Here is a 21,885-nt window from a genome sequence, read left to right as displayed (position 1 = left end):
CCTTATTAGCAGTATGTCCAGCTTCTCCCTTTTCAGGGCTTTAGCTAGCATTAACCAAGAAAAAAGGAATTTACTTGGTCCAAAGAATCTGTTATTCTCCCCAAATCTATCCATAGAGAGAACCACAGAATCTGGTTCTACCATCATTGTATTGTTGCCCTGTGGAGTCACAGCTGGACTCTAGTTCTCTGATGGTGGCTCGTCCGCTGCTGAAATGAAGCTCTTGGTGGTTTGGATCCTTAATGGGACACAGGGATACTCTGGTCTAGGGATCCAACTTTACCACTGCGTGTGCGTGTCTGGGGTGGTGGTAGTTCTTAATGTCACATTCACAGTCTCAGTCCTTGTTCTTCAAAGTAAAATGGGACCTCCTCAAAGACTGAGCACCTACTTACCAATTTTGTGATATAGGCCCAAGATATTTCCTTTGAGTAAGAATGCACTGATGAACCTCTCTTAATATCTTTCATGAAGAAATAACTATCTTGTTGTTTGGGTGTGTTTTGTTTTGTTTTGTTTTGTTTTGTTTTGTTTTGTTTTTTTAAGTATGAAGGGACCTTAGAACTTAGAGTCATTCTGGATTTGGACTGCATCTAGATTTTTGTCTGATTATTTTCCATTTTTATCATTGCTTCTTCTACAGTTAATTCAACAATTACCACAACATGCACAAGCACTATAAACTGGTCTCATAATAAGCACAAATAGTTCTTGGTAAACTTTCATCTCCATGGTGAGTAGGACTACAATAGAGTAGCCCACTTGCCCTGAGTCTTGAGTATGCCTTGGGCATCAGTTGGCTTGCTTTACAAAGATAGTAGAGAGTGTTAGTTAATTTGATTTGTTGGTTTAGCAGAAACAGATTTCTTACATGAGATCATGATATGTTAAATGATATATAAAGTATGACACCATAAAAAATATCTGAACTAGGAGACACAGGTTTCCCTCCATTTATTATCTTTCATTTAAGATGCTTTCATTCATCTTTGGTTAATATAGTAGTCTCACAAATTTTTGGTTTGTATTTGTATTCAGATAATGCTTTACACAAAGTGAGCTAGGTGGGTGTTTTTTATAAATACTGCTTAGTCTGAAAGACTAAGTCTCAAGGTGGAAAGAAAGGCAGTTAGTAATGCCAGGGGAAGGAAAGGGGCGAAGGGAGGGTCAGTTCTGAACTGAATTCTACTAGCAGGAATAAAACAGAAGGCAATCAGTAGTGCTTTTCAATTCTAGTTCCCTGGGCATAACATAGCTTTAGGCCTCTTTGTAAAAAACAAAAACAAAAACAAAAACAAAACAAAATGAAAACATTAGTTGGGAATAATGAAGCAATCTTGATGTTCTATCAATTTCAGATGCCATAAAATAGAAATATCAGCTTTACTACTTAATTGTGTGGCCTTAGGTAGGTGACTCAAACTTTGTGCAATTCGGTCAACTCACCTGAAAAGCCATGCTGGCACCTATCTCTTTGTGTGGTCGTATTCACTTAGTAAGTAAAAAAGCATGTGCAAAACACTTCAAAAATGCTAGCAGTTGGTAGGCACTCAATAAATCCTAGCTAATAGTAATATTAACAAAATGATGTGCAATGAAATCTGATTTGGAGAGACTTAGATCTCTTACACACTGGGCCATTAGTACACGTGTCACAACATTTAAATCTCTGACTGTCCTGGACCAGCCATCTGAATGATAGCCACAGTATCCTTTCTCTTTCCCAACCTTCTGGCCAAACATGACAGTACATTGTGACAGGGTCTTATAATGGAATTTGCCTCATATTTAAATAAGGTACCAAACAGAACAGATATTGGGATGCCAGAGTGTGGGTGACAGAGACTCCCTCTTCCAATTCCTGAATTTACAAAGAATATAAAGTAAGACCCATTCCCTATCTCTTAAACCCCTCAACCTGATCAACGGCATAAAAATAGACCTGTAATAGAAGCAGCATTCCTTAGAGAAAAACAAAGAAGAGTAGCCTTACGTATCTAACCTGAATTAAGCCTGAGCTGCAAAGAGGTTTTAGTGCTAACTAAAGTTTGGAGTTTGGGTTATTATATTGAGGTTGGACATTATAACTGCTGAACCAAGATCGTATTTGCCACCTAATGTGACCAAGGGACTCCTTTTTACCTGAGAGACCAGACACCCATGAGCTCTGTAGGAGATCTCAATGAGTAGAGGAAGATTACGCCACACTAAAAATGTTTAAAGAGACCTTGGAGGAAGAAAAAAATTAAGTTGCTTTTTTCTTCCAATTTTTTATTGTGAAATACATATACCATTTTTAAGTGTACAGTTCAGTGGAATTAAATGCATTCATAATATTGTGCTTACTGTCACTACTATTGATCTCCAAAACTCTTTTCATTTTGTAAAACTGACACTCCAAACCCATTAAACAATAACTCCCTATTCCTCCCTTCCCCCTAGCCCCTGGCAACCACCATTCTTTCTGTAAATTGCCTTTTGAATCAGGTTTTGTCAAACAGACCTGTTACCCATACATGGTGGAATCATTTCCAACTCCTCACTCTTCAATATCCTCATATCTTGGCTGTTTCCAAAGAGGCTTCACATTTTTCCCCTATATAATGCGTTTCCATACTTTTTCTTCTCAAGGAGTCATTGTCAAATAAATTATTCAGAGTATACTCAATTTGAACTCAATCTAGACTAATTTCTCAACTTCTGATATCTTTTGGTTTAAAGCACAATTAATGATTGCCACCATAATTATTATCATTTATGCACGCGATCTACTATTTTACACTTCTGATAGCTCCCAGAAGGGATGATAGGAACGCAAGAAGCACCTTACAAGACTAAACACTACAGCATTAGCTGATAGGATGAGAAGCTTGGGCATGGTTGGAAAACCATTTGGAAGAGTGAAGGAAAAATGAAGTGGTGAGAAAACCACTCAAATGCTTGGCTTAAACAATAAAGTCTGACCGAGAACAGAGATCAAGGACAGAACAAATGTTTTGCACTACAGATTCAGCAATCCCAAGTTTGGGTTTTGCAGGACACCCCTGATTTTTAATGTTTTGCTTAGTCGTTCCTTTAAAACAGTTAGTTGGTCAGACCTTGTGTCCTAAATTTGGTTTTGATGACTTGTTGGATAGCATGATTTTGGCTTGGTAATGGCAAAAACAGCCCCACATTCATAAAACAGCAGTAGGAACATTATCCCCAAATATGCAGAGTTTTCAGTTTGGTGAAATTGCTCATATCCAAGTGAAATTTGACTATACTTCAGGGAAAGATGGTTCTACGTATTTCCTGGGGAGAGACAAGGATATTAACGAGGATTGGATGTCATACAAATAATACAGTATGGGCTGTGCATGCTGTGTGTGCGTGTGTGTATGTTTTCAGACAATGTGATTCACTGCTTGCTTATTCTAAAAAAAAGTCAGAAAGTGGATCATGTGAGAGACTAAATATGACAACAGCAGAAAAAGGAATAAAGAGGAGTAATATTTTTAAAATGGGAAAAAGCAAGTCATGCAAGCATACTTTAGAAATGTCTTTTTTTTTAATGTTTATTTTTGAGAGAGAAAGAGACAGAGTATGAGCAAGGGAGGGGCAGACAGAGAGGGAGACACAGAATCCGAAGCAGGCTCCAGGCTTTGAGCCATCAGCACAGAGCCCAATGCAGGGCTTGAACCCACGAACTGTGAGCTCATGACCTGAGCTGAAGTTGGAATGTTAACTGACTGAGCCACCCAGATGCCCCAAGAAATATCTTTTGATTGTTTTTATTTCTCTCTTTTTCTTTTTATTTCATTGGACTTAGAGAATGAAAGTAAAATTTGAAAATCATTAGGACAACACCATGAATACAAAAGGATATGCTAAATGAAAAGAAATTAAGAAGCATGGAATAACTGAAAGTATTTTGAAGCAGGTCTATCAATAATTAAAACCAAATCTTTTAAAATAATTTCCATTTTAGTTTTGCTGACTCCAAAGCACAACTTTAATATATTTATTTTTTCTTATATTACTTAATTCTGCACTCAGAAACTCGAGCAAAGAATGAAAACCAGATTTGGTTTTTCTCCTGAAAGGAACCTTGTTTCTCTAAGAGAGAAATGCACACATCAATTCAGTCAATGAAAAACATGTTAAAAAAATCGAAACACCAAAGCACGTACAACAGACACAAAATATGTACTCTCCCTCCTGGGCGCACACAAAGTATTAAAATGTATGACCAAAGATGTGTCCAGAGATTGAAATGAAAGTGATAGCGAATTGGTAAAAAGATTCAAAACATTTTGAGAAAACTTGCAATAGATATTGAGGAACGGAATATATTGGAAACGTGCTTCTTTGAATGTGCTTAGGAATCTGCTTTACCAAAATTGGTGATACCTTGTCCAGAAATAATAATAAAGGGTTATCAGAAATCACAGCTTCACTTAGTTCACTGGCGGGCAATGGTGTCAAAACATGGAATGGTGGTGTCAATCACCCTGAGTCTACGCCAGCTATGAAACATGGGTCCCTACGAGGGTTACCAGCCTGTCCTTCAGTCTTAATTGGCAACTCTAGTAATCAATAAATTTCATTTGTTTGCGGGGTTTTTTTTCTCTTAAACCTCCAACTATCCATATGTAACTGAGCTTCTATAATTTCTTAAGTAAATTTTACTTGCCTGACACATTAGTTCTTTCAACCAAACTGAAAATCCTGTATCCACTCTCTCTCTACATCATGTCCCTGGGTCAAGTTCCTCAAATGCCATCTTTAGCTTAATTTTGCTTCTACAGGCAGTTTCTGTGCTCAACACTGTTCACTTGCACACCATTTTCTTGTTTGTCGATTTGTCAATTAAGAAGGCTATATAAAATCTAATAACTGGGTTGGCTAAAGAAAAGGAATTTAAAAGGACTTGGAGAGCAAATGTCAAAGTGACCAGAGTTTAAAACCACAACAATGCAGCTTCATCCTCTTACTTTACCTACAGATATCATTTCCAGGCCTGTGACTATCTGTATGTGATTGTCTTTATCAGTGGGGATTAGCTGCCCTTTTGTACTTTGTTCGTTGATGTACTTTCAGATGACTTGGATAATTGAACTTTTGCCTTTTACTTCTAGATTCCTAGGAGTTTATTTACATATTGTGCAGCTGCATAAATATCTTAGAGTGAATTCACAAGAAGCCAGGGGTCACTCTCAGTGTTCCTCAATCTTTCAACTTGTTTTTTAAGGTGTACTTGAAGAGGGATCAACATTTATCTTCATCAGTCAATTATCACATGATAAGAATCTTGGGACTGAACTGAGAATTACAGCTTTCAGAAGTGAGACAACATGGTTTAGAACCAGTGAGTCTAGAATACACTGATGCCAGTTAATGTCGACAACACTGACTAATCATTGCCAGTGGCACAAAACTCAGTGACAATTAGAGCCTGCTGAGAAGTCCCCATGAAAGAAACACCATCTCCTGGGCAGCAACGTGTTGGAGGGTAGGGCATAAAGCAGTGCATTTTTATTTGCTTACCAGCTGCTTTGGTACCGCTACTTGTAATAGAAGTTGAGCCCTAAGAGGACTGAGATGATATAGATAAGATGTTTCTCGAACTGTAATTTGTACACAATCACTACAGATGCCGTTAAAGTACAGATTCTGATTTAGGTCTGGGGAGAGGCCCGAGCTGTGCGTTTCTAGTACTGCTGGCGTCCTTGGCTCACACTTGGAATAGCAAGGATGGAAGGCACTAGGGACGGACTATAGTGAATGAGCATATAGGGAGAAGAGTAAGGGACGGGACCGACAGATATGTGGGACAGATGCGGAGCTGATGAGGCAAGCGAGACGTGGAAGGCTTTACTCTTCATAGTGGAGCACCACTTACTTGTGACTTCTCAGGGAGTCCACAGTTTAATAACTCAAAACTATATACAGTGGTACTATTTGTTGTCTTTTTCCTGGAAATTGGTTAATAAGTTGACACTTGCACTGAGCTTGGTTAGGGGGTAGAATCGTGCTTTTGACTAGATGCAGAACTAGATACAGAGAACAGAAGCAAGGAATTAGGAGAGGATTTGGGGCTCTAAAAGATCATAAAATGGAGATTCAAACAAAGTTTATCTAAATCTCCCAGGGACCAGAAGGCCCTAGCTGACATCTGGATTATAATAATATAATAATTATGATTAGTGCTTACCATATGGCAGACATTGTATGTTATATAAATTACCTCATTAATTATTACAACTCAATGATGTAGGTATCACCCCATTTTATAAAAGAGGTAGTTGAAGGGGCGTCTGGGTGGCTTGGTTGGTTAAGCGTCCGACTTCGGCTGAGGTCACGATCTCGCGGTCCGTGAGTTCGAGCCCCGTGTCGGGCTCTGTGCTGACAGCTCAGAGCCTGGAGCCTGTTTCAGATTCTGTGTCTCCCTCTCTCTCTGCCCCTCCCCTGTCCATGCTCTGTCTCTCTCTGTCTCAAAAATAAATAAACGTTAAAAAAAATTAAAAAAAAAAAATAAAAGAGGTAGTTGAAGTAAATGGCATGCCCAAATCCATAGAGTCACTAGGTTCCCGAGTGAGTATCTTAACCTTGGCCTGGGTAAATCAAAAGCAATTCCCATTCTTGTTTACTAAAGACTAAAACGTTTAAAAGGAGTGTATGTGTGTGTATGTGGGGGGCGGGAGTGAAACAGGTAGGCTAAGGAAAAGTTGAAAAAAAATGAAGCACAGAATGACAAAAAGCAATGATCTTCATATTGTTCTGATATTTCCACCCATATTTGTTTGAACCTGAATGAGCTGACATTTTGAATTTTGACAGACTGCTGACGAATCATGCAGTACTACTCAGTCATTTCAGAGACACATTTTAAAAGGTGAAATCTAGAGGTGAGAGCTACAGTGAAATATAATTTCTAAGAGGATCTGTTTTCTACCAGCCTCAATCCCCTCGTATTGCTGACATTTAAGACCACCTTTTGGAAATTCCAGAGAGAAATAGCTTAGCTGCATTCTTCTCCTTGGAAGTATGAGTATAAATTGCCCCAGGTACTCTTTCTACCTAATCTTTTTTTTTTTTTTAAATTTCAGACTTACCTTCAATTCACTTTGAGCAACACTGTACTTGAGATTTATGAATCTGGGGTCCATTTTTTTCCCCCAGTTGCGAATGTGAGTCCTTCAGGCCACAGAGAGGAGGAGGGATCCACACTTTCTAATGAAAAAGAACTTTCTTACAGTGTAGATGTAGTCTCTATCAGGAGAACACTTTGGAAGGGCTCCCAGCAATAACAATTTTGATATTGTTTATACTATAAAAAATAAACACATGAGAAATCATACAACAGTGCAAATCATCATTTGAGATGAAAAACTGACACTGTTGCAGTGCAATTTAGGAAGATGGGGGGTTCCTAAGTAGGCATTTCTTAGAATTTTTCCATCTAGTCTCAAGTGTCTTCATTCAAATGTCCAAGGGTAAAAGGTGTCCATGAAAACTCACCAAGAAATATGCCAAGATGGCTTTAGACTAAAATCTAAAGTTACAGAGGAAGCTTAGCTAACAAGCTCCAAAGAGAGCAACGGAAAGGGTGAGCAATTTCCCAGGGTGATTCCTGATGATAATGATTTCTTCTCTACTCTAACTTCGCTTGGCTTGTGTTTAAGCTAACACCTAAATCATATTTCAACACTCATTCCCTTGAAGTTCCACCAAGCACAAGCTAAACTTGATCATCCTACCACAGTATTCCCTACTTCTGAGGCTTCCAGGGTTCCATTTTCAATTTAGTCCTCAAGCATGTGGCACACCAGGACAGATGTAGAAATGATGTATCATGCTGGTGGTGGCCAAGGATAAGTGAAATTCCACCAGGATGAGAATATGTTGGTAGGCATGTACTTGCTTCAGGGAAAGCAAAAGCTTCAACTTGTGGAAACAATGGAAGAAACAAAAAATATAAAAATGCAGTCATGAGGGGCTTGAAATGCTTATACCTGCTCATTTATCCACAAAGCTATAAGTGAATACAAATAAAATATAAATGTGGAGGAAGTTTTGTGCCTATAAGTGATTACTATTAAGGAAATAGACTCTTGAAAAAGATGGAAAAGGCATTTAGAATTAGTCCCACTGGGAATATTGTAACTTTCCGCGTATTCCTACCTCCTGGGCATCTGATTCATGCTTCTCTCATTACAACAAACATTTATTTTAAAACTAATCATCCTTCAATTCCAGTTGCCTGTTGTGTTTTTACTTCCAAGATTTATTTCCTTTATTTGCGGGTGAGTAAATTATTATGGTCATAGGTACTATTATGAAACAACAATTAACTTGAAATCAAAACGTCAACACATAATGTGAATGGTGAATATTCTATTATTGACTTAAATCTAACTGATTCAACAATATCATACATTTTTAAATCAGGAAAGACATTAGCAAATGATAGAATTTAGTTTGTTTGGATGTGGAATTCTTTATTTTCATCAATGTTCCTTTTTTCATAAAAGCAGAAAGAGCAATTATTAGTCACAGTTTTTTGTGATAACTCTAAACCAAGAACGTTGCCACAATGCAACAAGAAATCTCAATAATGTAATACTGAATATGCCATGACCTGGGACTCTCTTTTACCTTATTAATTATCATAAATAGGAGGCAGGCCTCATTATATCATGGTTTCACTCACATCAGAACCCTTCTAGCACGGAAGTCGAGAATGGAATTATAGTAAATAGAATAAACCACTAGTATCCTTTGTTTCTGATTTTTAGAATATTTTGCCAACATTATTATGTGTGACATTGGAAAAACAGTTGGTGCATATTTCTAATCTTTTAATGATTGCTTCATAATTTTCCCTTTTCTTTTTTTTAAGTTTATTTATTTATTTATTTTGAGAGAGAGAGAGAGAGAGAGAGAAAGAGAGAGAGAGAATCCCAAGCAAGTTCCGCACTGTCAGGGCAGAGCCCTACTAGGCTCAAACCCACAAATCATGAGGTCATGACCTGAACTGAAGTCTGGATGTTTAACTGAGCCACCCAGGCACCCCTTTTCCTCTGCTTTCTATCTCTTCCTGTGTCTTAGAGCAGACAGGTTTAACCGGTATGCATCTGGATGCCATCCCAGGGCTGAAAGAACATTAGTAGCTGTACATCAATAGCAGTACATTTCACATGCTAAGCAAATGCAGAGATGGTACCTTTGCTGATAGACTGTGAGCAGACATGACATTTACTCATGTTCAAAGTCTAATATATGTTCAAAGTCTAGAATGTGCTCTTCTTCCCCATCTCTTCCATACTCTCTACTCTACTCCCACCATGACTCTTTTCTACTTTTCTGATGAACTTCCCAATCTCTTCCATCAGACTTTACCTTCACATTGCTGCCCCATTTTTCTGGCCTGATTCAAGCATGGGACTTATCTTTTCTTTTACTTCAGGGTATAGAGAATGACTCCTCCCTGTGTTTCTTTGGCTATACAACTCACACAGAGTCACATATCAGAGTTCTGTGGCACCAATTTTCATGGAGCTCCTATACCATGGGATGGAGTTAGAGCCTCTAGCCTTTGCCCTGCCTGAGATCTAGGGAGAGGGGGACCACAGTGACAGGTGTCCTAAAAGAGGAGGCCTCTGGCCTTTATGTGGCACTATCTAGTACAAGGCCAACAAAGGCATTGCTTCTAAGAGATTCCAAGTCCATTCTTTTAAGCTAGGAACTCTTTCTTCACAGTTCAAGGTTGACTCACATCATTTCTCAGATAGAAGTCTATTTCAATCTTCATTTCTACCTCCCTTTCTGCCCCCCATACACACTTCCCAGCCCACTTCCAGTTAATTAACTATTTTTTATAAGTTTAAAATTTTTTAAAGTTTATTTATTTTGAAGGAGAGAGAGAGAGAGAATGCAGGAGAGGAGCAGAAAGAGAGGAAAGAGAACTCTAAGCATGCTGTGTGCTGTCAATTGTCAGCATGGAGCCCCATGTGGGTCACAAACCCATGAACCGTGAGATCATGACCTGAGCCAATATCAAGATTCAGACCTTAACCAACTGAGCCACCCAGGCACCCCTACCTATTTTTTTTTTTTTTTGTAGTTTTCATTCAGTGTTTACTAATTGTTGGAATCCTCCACACTAGTTTTTCCATCTTTAGGGTAAATGTAAGTCCACCATCCTTTATATAAAACTTTTGGGGCTAGCTGTGTTGAGGAATTCAGACTTTTTCAGATCTTTAAAGGATGGTATGGTGCATATATTGTAAATTTAGACAATACCCAACAGGGTCTATGGCTGCATATTTATTCATGCTAGATGTGGATAAACCAAAACCATAAATAGCCTCACATTAGTCTGGAACTGTTTTTTTACACCAAATGAGTATGCTACAAACTTATGAGAACAACAACAAGAAAATACTTTGTCTTGAGAGCTTTTCATATTTTATTTTATTTATTTTTTAATGTTTATTTATTCCTCAGAGAGAGAGAGAGTCAGAGCGTGAGCAGGGGAGGGACAGAGAGAGGGAGCCACAGAATCTGAAGCAGGCTCCAGGCTCTGAGCTGTCAGCACAGAGCCCGACGTGGGGCTGGAACTCACAAACTGCAAGATCATGCCCGTTAACTGACTGAGCGAAAGCATATTTTAAAAGGAAGAATTAAGGATGGTAGATCTGTATTATGTTGTGCAAATTGTAAAAATGATTAACAGAGGAATGGAGTATTTTAGGAGAATTTGGGTTTTTGTGGTTAAAAATGTCTTATTTTTCTAATTTTGGAGTACAGAAACAATTTTGTAGGTAGTACAAAGAAAGAGATTCATTCAGTAAGCAATTGAGCACAAGCCAGAAAAATGAAGCAACAGGAGTGTGTGTTGGGGGTGGGGAGAGGTGGAGCAGCTAGGGTAGAGGTGGAGAAGGAAGGGAGCTCTAATTAGAGGAAACAAAGATAAAGAAAAATATTGGCTGGCTGGAAATAAAAATTATTAAAGGGCAGGTGATAGAACTTGGAGAAAAAAGATTTCTTTATAACTCTGAGGCATGGTCAAGAGATTTTCTTAAGTATTATTTTCAAATGTACATTATAAACCTATGAACATAAATCCAGCTAAAAGAAAAATATCACTATACTGGTCATCCCTATTAATTATTCTGGTTTTTAATTTTTCAGTGTTCCATTAATTTTCATAGAAAAGCGTGTAGGCTTCTTTCTGCTTGGGAGGTTGGGAGACTGAGAAGTTTATTGGATGTTAGAGGTTAGGAACCTCAGAGGGGTCTAGGCATTCTTTTGTAAGAGCACTATATATCATAAATGAGAGGTAAGGGAAAGTTGCCAGTTTTCTAATTTCCAGATGTAAAAAAAAAAAACATGGGTTTTTATTTTACATTGCGCTGATTCTTATTCTCAAATCATTTGATGCTAACTCGATTGTTTCTTACATTCAAAATGTTGCTTTGGTCAAAATGTAGTCAGCCCTATGGAAAGATGTGGTTACAACAAAGATGTGGAAAGAAATTGTTAGCAACAGATAAGTATGAAATCCCTCAGTGCCAAGGACAGTGTTTCAGTAAAAGAGAGAAGACATTTCTTTCATTCTTTAGTTTAGATGTAAACCACTATTTTGGGTTTCTACCAAATTTTCCAGATGGTGAAAGATCTGGGAACATCCCCATCCCCAATGGTCTATTCAATAAATTGCTTCTTTTATAGGAAAAATGGAAAGTAGTCAAAGAGATACAATAAACACACACAAGCACAAGCACAAGCTGAACTAGTCAATTACAGAACTGGAAAGTCAATTTGTAGGGGTGTTTATTCCTCACATATAGAAAAACAAACAAACGAGTGAGTGAATCTCATTAAGAACAGGGGCTAGGTCTTATTGGCTTGAATCCTCAGTTCGAACAGTACGTGTTCAATAAATATATGTAGATTGATTGCCTAAGGATATGCCACTTTTCCTATGTCAGGCCCTGGGCTGGGTATTGCGGAGCACAGGAACAGGTTAATGACCTGGGAGGGATTCAGATCCAACTTGGCACAGTGCAAAGCCGAATGAAAAAAGGTTTTAGTCAACACGCAATCAAACAACAGAGCAGCAGAAAAGCAAGTAAGGTTTACTTCACAATTTGCAGCTCTCATCCCCGTTTTAGCGCCTGCGCTCCCAGAGCAATTGCCCTTCATAGGGGGCGCAAAAGGACGTGAGCCCAGAGAATAGAAGCGGCAGCAGGACTGTGGGAAAGTTAGGAAATAGGAAAAACTGCGGGGTTCCTGGGTCCAAGACTGAGTTCGTCCTGGGTTTGAAAAGAAAACTAAAATGTCTTTTGTCACTTTTCTCCTCCTTCCTTCAAATCCCCCGGGAGGAGAAATTGGATGGGGGGAGGACGAAGTTCACATCAGAGAGACACAGAGTACCGTTCTTTGTTGTAACAGCCACAGCCCAAGAAACGTATGGATTCACAGCTGACGCCTTCCAGAAAAGGACCCACCCAGGCTCCCTGAGAAAAGGAAACCCACGTGACCGTAGGGGGGGTGGGGGGAAGTGAGGCGACCCCGGAGCCAGAACGGCCCGGGGCGGGGCCGGAGACCAAGCTGCTGCAAGGAATTGTCCCGCGTAGCCGGTCGTAGGTGAAGGGCTCGCACCAGGCTCGGCGAGTGCCGGACACCGTGGAGGAGACAACTCGTTCCGCGCGCGCCACGCAAGGGGGTTCTTAGAAGTGGGACCGGCTTCGTGCACTGCCCAGGGCCGGGGCGCTCGCGAGCCTCTGGCTCCTGGAGCCCGGAGCCTGGAGCCGGAGCTTGACACCGCCCGGGTGCGGACTCACCGCCCCTCCTCGCTCGTCACCGCCTCCCTCAGCCTGGGGCGGGGCCGGGGCGGAGCGAGCCGAACCGCGCCGGGGCGGAGCGGGCGCCGGCAGAGCGCGGCGCGGGGCTGGCGGCGAAGGTCCGCGGCGGAATCGCCGTAGCTGCCGCTGCCGAAGACCCCCCCACCCGGGCCGGCAGCCCCCGCAGACCCACCTTCCCGGTGCGCGGCGGCTCCGCTGCTTCCCTCCAGAGGAGGTCGGGCTCCCCGCTCTCCGGACCCGCCTGGCGACCTCGCCTCCGGCGGGGCGGGCGGCCGCGGCGCCCGGGGCATGGCTTCGGCGGGCAGCGGCATGGAGGAGGTGCGCGTGTCGGTGCTGACCCCGCTGAAGCTGGTCGGGCTGGTGTGCATCTTCCTGGCGCTGTGTCTGGACCTGGGGGCCGTGCTGAGCCCGGCCTGGGTCACGGCCGACCACCAGTACTACCTGTCCCTGTGGGAGTCCTGCCGGAAACCCGCCAGCTTGGACATCTGGCACTGCGAGTCCACGCTCAGCAGCGGTGAGGGCCCGGCGCGCCGCGACCCCTGCCTCCCGCCCCGCACCAACCCGCGCCCCACTGCCCGGACGGCCACCGCCTCTCCGCCCCTCCCCAACCTTCTGGGTCCCCTACCCTTGTCCGCCCCGCTCCAGCCTGCCCCTTCGGGGACCCTGGGGCTGCAGCCGCCTCCCTGATGGCCACCCCTCGCCTCTCCTCCGTCCGGGCCGCCAGACCCAATGCGACGTCCCACGCCCTCTCCGTCCTCCCGTGGCCATTCCTCGGGCTCTGGAGTAACACGTATGCTATTTGGGGTCATTGTTATCATTTAAGGCGAGAACCGTGTGGCTGTGTTAAAAACGCAACGCCTTCAACACTCTCTTTAAAAAAAAAAAAAAAAAAAAAGACCAGCATAAACGCCCCAACTCCACCGAGACGCTGTGGGTTCTCTGCTCGCTCTTCCCCACTCTATTCTCCCTCCACTCTCAAGGAGGAATTTGCCCGAGTTTACCTCTTCGTGCCCACGTTTCTGCCAGCTCTACTCCACTTTGTCTGGGTTTTCCCCAAGGAGTTGCGGTTTGGGTTTTATTTCCTTAAATTTTTGAGGGATGTGGAAAGTTGGAAGACAGGCGTAATTTCCTTTCCTTTTTTGGTGACACGTCGTTGGTTGTGAGTTGCCCTTCTTTTCCTCTCCGAATACCTCCTCTCTCCTCCAGACCTTTCTTTCTCTTCTCCATGAGCTACTTACTCACAGATGCCTGGAAAGTTGTGGCGTATTGAGCTAGTACTGGAAACTGCAAATGGATGAGGTGCAGGGTGGAAAAAAGGATAGTCACTGGGGTTACCCAGCCTCAGGGGGAATTTACTCTCCTTGACCCCCACTTGCCTTCCCTTGAGCCCAGGTTATGCCCTTAGCAGAAATCTTCCAACTTCCGATTTCTTGCAGCAAACCCCTTTTCCTTGCTAATCTTGATTCTTCAGCTGCTGGGGTCAGTGCTGAGAAAGAGTAATAAAGGCAGAGGACCTGCCCGTGATTTTACCCACTTACCCACAGGCACCCCCCAAGAAACCGATTAAATTCCTTCCTGACAGTTTGTCTTCTCTGGGACTATTTATGAAGCTTTCCTGGAAACGTTTCAAGTTCCAAGAAAGTTGAAATAGCACAAATGCCACACAAATCCGTTTTACTTTTGTCTTTGGTTTCTTGTTTTAAGAAAGATTAGTTCACTTGGTTAAGTTGCTTCCATAAATTTAATTTTCTGTTTACAAAAGGCTTTTTCTTTGATTTCAAAATTTCCATTGACGGGTTTCGTCTTTGTTGTTTAATTCACTGTGGAGGGGACTGGTTGGCAGCAGGAGGTCAACATTTAGGTCTTCTAATTCTTTCAGGGTTGGTTGTTTACAACTAAAGATAAAATAAATTGGTAAAATGCCTTTCTCCAGTAACCAGGGGATCCAAATAAACTTTGGAGAGAATATCTTTTCTTTGCCCTCTCCAATAGAAATGGAAATTTATGTAGGAATGCCAGCTTCAGCTTGTCTCCTTAGCAACGTGAATCTTTTGCCCCTTTCTCCTGTCTCCTGAAATAATAGCCCCCTGATTGCATAAAGACTTTTCAGATAGGTTAGAGAAACCAGCTTCTACTCCTATTTTCTTTTCAGACCTGTACGCTTTTCTCTTGGCCAGGAATGCAGGGAATGGGGAGAAGCCAGCTCTAGTTTGTTGAACGGTATGCAGTGTTTGCTAATCTTCGCTTAATTGCCTCCATACCCCTTATCTCAGCTTTTTCTCCTCTCTGGGCAAGGAAATAGGGAGACCCAAGCTTAATGCCAATGTACTGATAAGAGGTCTGTCTACAAGGTAGAAATTGGAGGCAGGTACCGTTGCTGTCCGCCCCCCCCCCCCCCCCCCCCCCCCCCGCCACTCCCGTTATTCTACCCTCTTGCTGAAACTCACACCACAGCATTTATTTCTATCTGGGTTCCTGAAAATCAGCTTCAGTTTTATTTTGCTTAAAATAGTTTTCATCCCAGAAAAAGTATAGTTGGTGAGCAAATGAGGTGGGAGGCATAGAGATGGTTTTGTCTGAAGCTAACTGGAACAAGTTCTTGACTTTCTTTATGTAGTAGCAGTTCATTTTTCCTCTCCAAGGTGGTGGGTGGGGGGTGCAGGAGGAAAGGAAACAAAATATGGAAAATTGCTCCATCTCCCCACTTTACAAAATGTGCTTTCTTAAAATGTTCTGTGAACTTGAACGTTCTATCCACAAATGTTTTGAAATGAAGAGGGAAGCTTGAATTGAAAGGAGCAATTTTCTTGCCTGTTCCAAAGGGCAGGCAGCTTAGTCTGTTTGCTGTGTGGAGTAGCAGAAAGCAGGGAGGGAAATGTCTTCTCTGAAGATTTTAAGAGATCCACTTCATTGTCTCTTGAAATGAATTACCTCGAGAGGAACCACCAAGGACAGTTTTACCGAAGGCCCTTCACCAGCATCTTCAGGGCTTAATTAAAAACCTTTGTCTTAATTAGAATTAAAACTGCTATGAAGAGGCAAGCTTGTATTTACAGAAGGGAAATTTCAGGAATGTTTCTACTGACGACAATATGTCCTAGTTAGGCCCAGTTCCTAGGGAAACTTTCCCCTCAGCCGTTATTTTTAAAGCTGCGTTTTAATTTTAGTACCAAATATGCATTGTTTGCTGCTTATACCCGTTTTATGGTTTTAAGCGAAAGCAGAAACATGCCTTTTGTGTGCTGGTCTGTTGAAGGCTGCGTCAGCATTTCTAGTAGGAACCAGTAATCCGGTGTCAGTCAACTGTAATGCTTTTCTCTGGTGTTCCAGTTCAGTGTATGGGGGACAGTCCAGGCGTTCATCCAAAGCTATAAGTTTTGCAAAAGGACAGGTGAGAGGACAGGCTAATAGACTGTCATTCGCTGTGGAAACAAATAATAATAAAGTATGCTTGTTAGGAAGTTTAGAATAGGTAGTACTCACATGCCGGCCACAGAATTTCTAAAGATAGTTTTCCCCACTACTGATTTTGGCAGCCTTTTAATAAATCTTTAATCCTGTGTTTTTTAAAATGGCAGTCATATTTGTGGCTTTTGCTTAGTCACATTTAGTTTTGATAACTTTGCTTTAGAATACAGTCGTTAGGGTTTCACAGCCACAGCCATTACAAAAGAATTCTTAGTGCAAATCCAAGTGGTTGCAGAGTGCTGATCCCTAAACTCCACATCACACATACTATGTAACCTCTAGGGTGGTTTTATGTTTCTTCTTGAAAATTTATAAATATGTATAGCTATTTCATATAAAGCAGATTGCTTTTTTTGATGTCTGTGTGATTTATTGACTAAGCAAAAAGCAAGGACATGCAGATGGCCAAATGAACACGTTTTACTGAGAGTGATTTTAGGATATAACAAGTGCATTTATCCATCTTTCCATCTACAAAATCTATCCAGCTTTTTCATCCATGAAATACTTGATCAAATAGTGCCTTTTTCAAGGAATATTGTTAACATCATTGTGCACTGTCCTAAAAATAGCTACATTTGTAGCATGAGTCACTGGCAGTTTTGAAATGGCAGTGCACTGTGTGCTAATAACAGGTGAATATTATTATTTTTAGTTGACAAGAAGTTTTCTTAAGAGTGCTATATATGTAGCTCATTTTCTTAAAACTGTAGTATAAAATTCTACTTTAAAAGGCAATATAAGAAAACCCGTCTTAGGTCGTAGTTTACAATAAACCAAACTACCTAAACACCTGCAAATCTTAGAAAATCAGAGGTATAGTGATCCTGAATTCAGTTGTATATCATCCGTGCATATTTTGAATCCATACGTTCATTGGGAAAGAAAATTTTATTGGGAAACCTCACAATGTGATGTACTCCAGGAAAGGTTCAGCTTGTTGCTTGGTATGAGTTGATATTGATGAGTGTTTACAAATAGCTCCTCAAGCCTGGAGGTCAGGATGGTTAGATATTCTTCTGGCTTTCCGAAAAAGTACTTAAGTAGAACAAATGCAGTTTTATTTAACCTGCACAGGATAGATGGGTGGAAAAGTATATGAAGAGTAGCACTCAGCACCAAAACTTTCTCAATAAACTGAAGAAAACCAGGTATTACTTCTTTCACGATCTTCATGATGATTTTCTTTTAACGTCTCCTAAGATTTTCAAGCTCCCAAGATTGACTTTTACAGAGGACGTTTTAATTTGTGGGCAGATATAGTTCCTCTTTTGCTCACATTTATAGAATGATTGTAATCTCCAGGGAACCATTTAGATCAGTCTTTGTCAACAAAGGGATTTGATGAGTGTGTGAGAAGCCTTGCCTTTCATAAACCATTTCACAATAAAACCAAAACAAACAAAGGCATATCTCAAGCAATAGATTTTTCCTGCTGTCATAAATATATTTTAGGAATTTCTTTCAAGTTTCTGTTAATAGTAAGACCACTTAGCAAGACCATAGATACATCCAGTACTACTAGATATATTAGTGAAAAGGATTGTAGATGCTTCAAAATAACTCCCTGGAATACGTCACCTAAATACCACTGTAAACTTGTCTGTGAACAATGCTAAATTATAACTTAATCCTGTGAGAGGGCAGAGTAGTGTTGTGGACAATACATAAAACTTTGGATTCAAACTGCCCTGAACTTGGCCACTTGACCAGTCATGTGAATTCATACAATTTAATGTCCTCAAATGGTTTGTCATTAAGATTATATAGGTAAAAGTACCTGCTCATTAGGGTTGTGTTTCCTCCTTATTATGTATTCAGAAAAACAAACCCAAATATTGCAGATTTTTTTTGGATAATTGAGGAGCCCCTCTACTTAAAAGGTAAACTATCTTTGCATTGAATAATGAAGTGTGCTGTTAGTTTTGATTTTAAATTTTGCTATGGATTACCAAGCATTTAACATTGATCTTGGTAGATCATGATCACACAACTCTTTTCTAATAGCTACCTATTTTGTCAGTAGCGTTACACAGCAGACATCTCAATTATTCCCAGTGTCACTGTAAACTTGCAAGGTAGCTAATGTTATCCCTATATGTTATTGAAGAGATCAGGTGTTTTTATAAGTTTACCAAGTTTTCAGTCAGTGGTAAAGACAGGTTTTTTTCTGGGTTTTTATAAATTTACCAACTTTTCAATCAGTGGTAGAGACAGATTTTTTTCCAAAAGAGTACCGGTTATTAATGCTGGGAAACAAACCACCCCCAAAGTTAGTAGTATAAAACAACAATCATTTTATTATGCTCATGACTTCTGTGGGCCAAGAATTCAGATAGGACATAATGAGGATGGTTTATCTGGGCTCTGGGATATCTGGGGGCATAGCTGAGGGTGACTTGAATGGCTGGGGACTGGAACATCTGGAACTGCAGGATCCTCTTCCAAATGGTTTCACTGGGTTTGGAGCCTTGGTGGAAATGGCTGGGAGACTGGATTCCCCGGGGACTAGCCTTCTGTCTACAAATAGAGAACTTCTACCCTCTCTAGGTGGTTTATAGTCTTTGGTTTATAGTCTCAAATGACCGAGCCCCAAACCAATTAAGAATCTGGACCTAATCTGCTACTTCATATTGTTGATAAGATTTTAGTTGGTTTTTTTTTTTTAATTTTTTTTTTAACATTTATTTATTTTTGAGACAGAGAGAGACAGAGCATGAACGGGGAAGGGTCAGAGAGAGGGAGACACAGATTTTGAAACAGGCTCCAGGCTCTGAGCTGTCAGCACAGAGCCTGACGCGGGGCTCGAACTCACGGAGCGCGAGATCATGACCTGAGGCGAAGTCGGCCGCTTAACCGACTGAGCCACCCAGGCGCCCCTAGTTTTTTTAAAGAAAGTTGTGTATGAGTCTGATGAGATACATGCTTTGTACGTGGACCCTAAAATGTTAAAATTTAAGACAGGAGCCATGTTTTGTAGTGCTAGAAAGGTATTGGAGTTGCAGCATTGTTTTTTGTTTGCTTGTTTTTCCCTTGTTTTAATAACATAATTCTTTTCCTGATAATTGCCCATATACTGAATTGCAGAATCATAGCACATTTGGGGTAGAAAATATTTCAAAATTCTTAAAAAAATTTTTTTGATGTTTATTTATTTTTGAGAGAGAGAGACAAGAGTGTGAGCAGGGGAAGGACAAAGAGAGAGGAAGACACAGAATCCGAAGCAGGCTCCAGGCTCTGAGTTGTCAGCACAGAGCTTGACACGGGGTTATAACTCACAAACTGTGAGATCATGACCTGAGCCGAAATCAAGAGTTGGTCGCTCAACCGACTGAGTTACCCAGACACCCCTAGATGTCTACTTTTTTATAAGATTATTTATCATCCAAGATTTGATTTCACAAAGAATTTAAGGTCTTCAAATAGACTCATGTTGATAAGTCTGTTAAGTTTTAGATGTTAATTATCATTAAATTTACACTGTTGTCATGACTAGTCCTTAAAAATCAACAAAACTTGTTTTTCTTTATTTATTTTTTTAATTTTTTTTTTAACGTTTATTTATTTTTGAGACAGAGAGAGACAGAGCATGAACAGGGGAGGGGCAGAGAGAGAGGGAGACACAGAATCGGAAGCAGGCTCCAGGCTCTGAGCCGTCAGCACAGAGCCCGACGCGGGGCTCGAACTCACGGACCGCGAGATCATGACCTGGGCTGAAGTCGGCCGCTTAACCGACTGAGCCACCCAGGCGCCCCAAAACTTGTTTTTCTTTAAATTTCTCCATGATAGGATACTTTATTTTCATTTTTTATTATTTTTTTTATTTTGAGAGAGACAGAGCATGAGTCGGTGGGGGGGGGGGGTGGCGGACAGAGAGAGAGGGAGACACAGAATCTGAAGCAGATTCCAGGCTCTGAACTGTCAGCACAGAGCCTGACATAGGGCTTGAATTCACCACTGTGAGATCATGACCTGAGCTGAGGTCAGATGCTCAACCAACTGAGCCACCCAGGCGCCCCTGTGATAGAATACTTTAAAACATCTGTTTAATTCTACTTTGAATCACAATTGAAAAATATGTGGAAGGCAGTCATGTAAGTTTCTTAAATTGATTAAATGAATATAAATTTCACTAGATCAAGTTTTTACTGCATTCTGACCTTATTTTTAAAAAGATACATTTACTTATCAAAAGAGATGGATTTTTCCTTAGAATTTCATCCTTATATGTGAAAGGCACTGACAGCTAAATCTTACCGGTCTTTTCAAAGTATTGGATCATCTCCCTTGAAAATTAGACAAGGACACCATTCCTTACCCTTTTTTGCTTCTATATTTGTGTGGGATTTTAAGACACTAGTACACCATCACTTTTCTATTCTGTTGTAGTCTTCGTTCTTTTGGCACCAAAGACTCCCATTAAAAAAGAAAACAAAACAGAAAACCTATAAAAATGAGGCCTCCATGGCTCCCAGAGCACCAAAAAAAAAAAAAAAAAATAAAAAACCAAACAAAAACAAACAAAAAAAAACCTAGGAGATTATTTTTGTCTACTAGCTTATTAACTGGGAGATTTTAAATGATAGTTTAATGAGGCATGTTTCAACACGTCACCTATCAATTCTCTTTTCAAAATATATGTTTATTAGCAAGAAGATGTTTAAACACAGAAGTTGGGGTCCCTGAGCGACATGACATATCCTTAAATGTGTTTAAAGGCACACCCACAAACAACTCAAATTTCCATCAAAAGGTGTTTTATTGCTCTCATGTTTTAAGGTCCCTAAACCAAAAGTTGATCAAAATGTTGCCATAATACTTTGTGAATGCAACCTGGTGTCTATTCCTAGCACCATTAGGTGACTTAAGGAGAGAAATGATCTTTCCTCTTTCTTAAGGTCTCACACGAACCCAAAGTTAACTTTGTTAAAATATAGTCATTGACTTAATAGCAGGGAGTAGGCATTTTCCTGGTACAGTTAGCCAGTTAGCTAGCGCTGTGCCAGGTAGTGATGGTGAAGTGATGAATGAAACACTTTCCTTCAAACAAATTAACAAATTCATATAAATGTACAAACTAATGTAAAGGAGGAAATGTTAGTTCAACTTCTGCAGAGGGATAGAAGAGATTTCCTCTAAAGAAGTTTGGTAACAGGAAACCACTAACTTACTAGTTTTATCCCTCCCATATTTACTAAGAAGGTATCTTAATACTGATCATGGGTGACTGTCTAGTTGTCTTCCATCTACCTTTTGACTATTAATAGCTACTCTAAACCCATCACAGATTTTTAGTTGATTAGAGGAAGATCGAGTACTGATTGGCAGGCAGCGAGCAGTTTACTGTCCCACTGCAGTGCAGGTCATGATCTCACAGTTCAGGAGTTTGAGCTGGGGAGGGGGTGGGGGAGGGAGAGAGAGAGAGAGAGAGAAAAAGAGAAAGAGAGAGAGAGACTCTCTCTCTCTCTTTCTCTTTCTCTCAGAAAGAGAGACTCTCTCTCTCTCTTTCTCTTTCTCTCAGAAAGAGAGAGAGACTCTCTCTCTTTCTCTTTCTCTTTCTCTC

At 40.7% G+C, this 21,885-nt stretch overlaps 1 protein-coding gene across 1 annotated transcript in view; it reads left to right on the top strand.

Moving 5' to 3' along the window:
- Positions 1 to 13,051: 13,051 nt before the first annotated feature.
- Positions 13,052 to 21,885, top strand: part of TMEM47 (transmembrane protein 47) — a 30,681-nt gene continuing 21,847 nt past the window's right edge. Inside the window, exon 1 of the mRNA XM_049643662.1 lies at positions 13,052 to 13,368. Coding sequence (XP_049499619.1) covers positions 13,143 to 13,368 — 226 coding nt within the window. The 5' untranslated portion in view covers positions 13,052 to 13,142. The remainder of the gene's footprint in view (positions 13,369 to 21,885) is intronic.

The sequence above is a fragment of the Panthera uncia genome, chromosome X, assembly GCF_023721935.1.
Source record: "Panthera uncia isolate 11264 chromosome X, Puncia_PCG_1.0, whole genome shotgun sequence".
NCBI lineage: Eukaryota > Metazoa > Chordata > Mammalia > Carnivora > Felidae > Panthera > Panthera uncia.
The sequence above is the reverse complement of the archived record's forward strand: the minus strand, read 5'-3'. Positions and strand labels throughout refer to the sequence as shown.